The sequence below is a fragment of the Triticum aestivum genome, chromosome 4D (assembly GCF_018294505.1).
Source record: "Triticum aestivum cultivar Chinese Spring chromosome 4D, IWGSC CS RefSeq v2.1, whole genome shotgun sequence".
NCBI lineage: Eukaryota > Viridiplantae > Streptophyta > Magnoliopsida > Poales > Poaceae > Triticum > Triticum aestivum.
In genome coordinates, this window is record NC_057805.1 from 391,396,354 (window position 1) to 391,400,534 (window position 4,181).

Here is a 4,181-nt window from a genome sequence, read left to right on the forward strand (position 1 = left end):
GCGGTAGCGGGGCTGGCGGGTTAGCCATACCCTAGGATCGAAAGTCTGATACCATGTAGAATTGTATTGAATAATTGTTGATACAATATTGTGCCGGTACAAGAAGTATATATAAGAGCCAAGCCACATCTGACCTAGCCTTATTACAAACCGAGTAGAAGTCTTAATCCTAATACAAATTGTATTCTAACAAAATTCCCAGAACACTACCAGACTGGAACCCTTTTCCTAACCCCAAACAAAAGCACACTGAAAACGATCAAGAGCAACTCTCCAAACGAAGCTGACAGTCACTAGTCAGTAGGCGTTGGATGGACTCACTTTCGCGGCAACAGCACACCAGTGCCTTAGCTGGACATAGGAGTTTTGCTAGCATGCACCAGAGCCAGCCAGCGTACGCCAGTCCACCACAACTGTGGCTGAATGAGCAGCTTCTCTCCGGCCCGTTGGTCCCCCGAAAAATCTAGTTTATCTTCACCTCACCGTGATCCCACTCCTCTTTGACCACCTAGAGATCGAGGCTCAAAAGGCGGCTTTTATCCCCACTGTCACCGCGACCGATCCTCCCCCTTTCTTCCCGTCTCCCGTCACCGCATCGGGCACCATGCAGTGCAAGGCGTACACTGATCGACATCCGGTCACATCCACCCAAGCGTAGTGGCACGATTTGTCTATTGGCTCCCCGTCGCGTAGCGTCCCGATCGCGGCCTATTTAAGCCCGCTTTGCCTACCCCGTCCAACGTTTCCCTCCCCTCCATTCCACTTTACTTAGCACAAGCACAGCCCAGGAGGACCTAGCGATAGCTAAGCTAGCCTGCTGGCCACGGTGCGTGCACGCGCTCGACCTCACCATGCTGGAGAATCAGAGCCAGGCGGAGGTAGGCATCACGTACCCTCTCGATCCGCTTTATCCCGGCCCTAGCTAGCTTTGGAGCATGTAGCTAACTTTGCTCTGTGCATATGGTGGCGGACAGGTTCTGTGGCCGAGGCTGGTGGCCAACAAGCTCTTCAGGAAGCCCTCCGGGAGCCACGCCTTCGTCGCCGACTTCCCGGCGGCCGCCGGCGCCGCGGAGGAGGAGTTCGACGGGTGCGGCAGCCCCGACGCCGACGCGCAGCGCTGCGTGAAGCGCCCGCGGCCGCAGCAGCGGAACAAGACGCTCAAGTACAGGTATGTGCGTGCGTGCATGCATACATGTCTGTCTGCTAGCTCAATCAGCGACCACCAACCGCCATGCTTAGGCTCTAGCTAGTAGTAGATCATCATCACCCCAACTTGCGTCGTGGCGGGGAGTGCATGCTGGTTTTTCTTATTGTTGGCCGGCCACTGAGCGTTCATGGATCGATCCACCAGGCTGTTCGCGAGCACGTGGAACGTCGGCGGCGTGGCGCCACCGGACGACCTCGACCTGTCCGACTGGCTCGACACCAGGAACGGCACCTACGACATCTACGTCCTCGGGTACGTACGTAGAAATTACCAAGCGAGCAGTGACCTCGACGCTCATGCGGCATAGGCTTGTGGATGCATGGTTAGTAACAAGATGGCATGCGCAGATTTCAGGAGGTGGTGCCGCTGAGAGCGCGGAACGTGCTGGGCGCGGACAAGAACCGCATCGGCATGCGGTGGAACGAGCTGGTGCGGGCCGCGCTGAACCGGTCGTCGCCGTCGCCGTCGCCGGGCGCCACCGGGGGAGGGGAGAAGCAGAAGGTGCACCCGGTGAGGGACGGCGCCGGCGGCCTGCAGTCGCGTGACTTCCGGTGCGTGGTGAGCAAGCAGATGGTGGGCATCCTGCTCACCGTCTGGGTCCGCGGCGACCTCCGCCGCTTCGTCCGCCGCCCCAGCGTCTCCTGCGTCGGCTGCGGCGTCATGGGCTGCCTCGGCAACAAGGTGCGTGCGTGCATGCCCTACCCTACGTGCATACAGACAGACATGCGCGCGCTTGGGGAGTATACGAATACGAGGATACATCGGCGGCAACTAACATGAGATTCAACTCTGTGCAGGGCGCCGTGTCCGTGAGGTTTTGGCTGCGTGACACGAGCTTCTGCTTCGTGTGCTGCCACCTCGCGTCCGGCGGCAGGGAGGGCGACGAGGCGCACCGCAACGCCGACGCCGCGGAGATCCTCCGGCGGACGAGCTTCCCGCGGCGCCACTGCTCCTCCTCCTCCCCGTCACTCGCCACGCCCCACAAGATTCTAGATCACGAGTAAGTACATCGCCCAGCATTATTTTCGTGCGTGCCGCAAGTCGATCAAGTCCGTTTGGTTTGCTGCCCATGCCAAAGAATGGGCTGCCTATGGGTAATGGGCGTACACCCATTCCTCTCACATAAGTATATTTGCCAAACAGTTGGCCAAAAAATTGGCAAGCCCACCCTTGCCAACATTTGGTAAGGCTGGAGAGGGCATCAGCCTGCAAAAAAAATCAGCAGTACACTAGTAGAACGTACTATAGAATGCATCACATCGTACTGCCGGTTTTGTCGCCGTTGACCGGCCGAGTATTAAGCGAGGGAAATATCAACGGCCGCCGTCCTTGCCGGTTACAGCCACGATTTGATCGAGCTCACCACCGCGGTCGTTGTCTTATCCGGTGGTTGCACCGTCCACGGCACCGGTAAATCAAGGGCAGGTATTTGCCGTTCAGCATCGGGTTACTTGCCAGCCAGCCAGTTTACCGCTGTACACACGTATTGATCATGTCACTGCATGCACGTAGGCACGCACGACTAATAATATTAACTACTCCAGCAAGTAGCCAGAGTGAATGCGTCGTATCTTATTTTCTATGCCAGACCGGTGATCCAGGGAAGTGGTAGTATGAAATATCCTCTTAATAGCGACGGTAACTGCAAGTTTCCACAATCAGAATGCTTAATTTCACCGGCCGGCGCCCCTGACAAAGACGGCTCGGGACCAAGTGGTGATCATGCATGCATGCTGATGCGGTAGACCTTGACCGGCCCGGTGTGCCAGTATAGTTTCTTACTGTTTGTACTCTTGCGCAGCCGGGTGATCCTGCTTGGCGACCTCAACTATCGGATCTCCCTGCCCGAGGCCAAGACGAGGCTGCTGGTGGAGCGGCACGACTGGAAGACGCTCCTGGACAACGACCAGGTACAAATTCAACCAGCACACAACTATCCAACTTATTACAAAACACGAGGAAATTCAAATTCAAATTTCAAACTTTTAGTAAAAACTTATGGGTGATTTGGTTGTTCTTTTGCAGCTGCGGGGCGAGGTGTCGTCGGAAGGAGGGACGTTCAACGGGTGGAACGAGGGGGCGATCACGTTCTCGCCGACGTACAAGTACCACCGGAACTCGGACGCCTACTACGGCTGCGCGCAGCTGGGGAGTAAGGGCGACAAGCTGAAGCGGCGCGCGCCGGCGTGGTGCGACCGCGTGCTGTGGCGCGGCGCGGGCCTGAGGCAGACCCGGTACGACCGGTGCGAGTCGCGGCTGTCGGACCACCGCCCCGTGCGCGCCGCCTTCGCCGTCGAGGTGGACGCGCCGTGGAACCTCAACTCCCTCCGGAGCTTCTTCCTGTCCGAGCGGTTCGACGACCGGGCCAAGGGCCCGGCCGACGGCCTGTTCCTGCTCCGGGAGGACGACCACACGGCCGCCAGCGCCAGATACGCCGAGGATGTTTGAGCCTTTGAGACATGCAATGGCTGTGCACAAACAAAAGAGAGTACATAAAATCATTTTCGTCGATAGTACGTACAGTAGTAAAGATCCATCCTCCATCTGTTCTGTTTCTTCTGATCAGAGTGTCCATACATGTCTACAGCACAAGCTAGGATACGGACGCAATTTTTCCCCACACCCTGTCCCTGACTTCCTGTAAATTACAGTACAGTAGTACAGTAGATCGCACTCTTGTTGATGCAGTGAGAGTTGTCCCGACCCGAAACTTGTTTGGCCGGACTAGCGACGAGTTGTCGCTGCTAAATCCTGCGAGGAAATATGGGACTTTGTCGCCATGAGCAACCTTCATATATCAGTTGATGTACGAATGAGTGGTACCTTTCTGCAGTACACCTAGGGGTAGCGTACATGTGTTTTTCCAGAGTAAATAGCATAAAACTACTAATTTACAGGCTTTGGTTTTAAAAAACTACCATTTTTTAATTTTTCTCAGAAAGCTACCGAACGCGCGGTCCGCTGTTTCAAAAAA

The 4,181-nt window shown here is 56.2% G+C and overlaps 1 protein-coding gene across 1 annotated transcript; it reads left to right on the forward strand.

Annotated features, from left to right (window-relative positions):
* The first annotated feature begins 748 nt into the window (after positions 1-748).
* Positions 749-3,827, forward strand: LOC123100100 (type IV inositol polyphosphate 5-phosphatase 9). The gene is made up of 7 exons (XM_044522080.1): positions 749-878; positions 975-1,168; positions 1,352-1,459; positions 1,555-1,888; positions 2,005-2,207; positions 3,009-3,117; positions 3,233-3,827. Exons 1-7 carry the CDS (start codon positions 852-854, stop codon positions 3,653-3,655), a joined length of 1,398 nt encoding a protein of 465 aa, XP_044378015.1. The 5' UTR covers positions 749-851; the 3' UTR covers positions 3,656-3,827.
* The last annotated feature ends 354 nt before the right edge of the window (positions 3,828-4,181 follow it).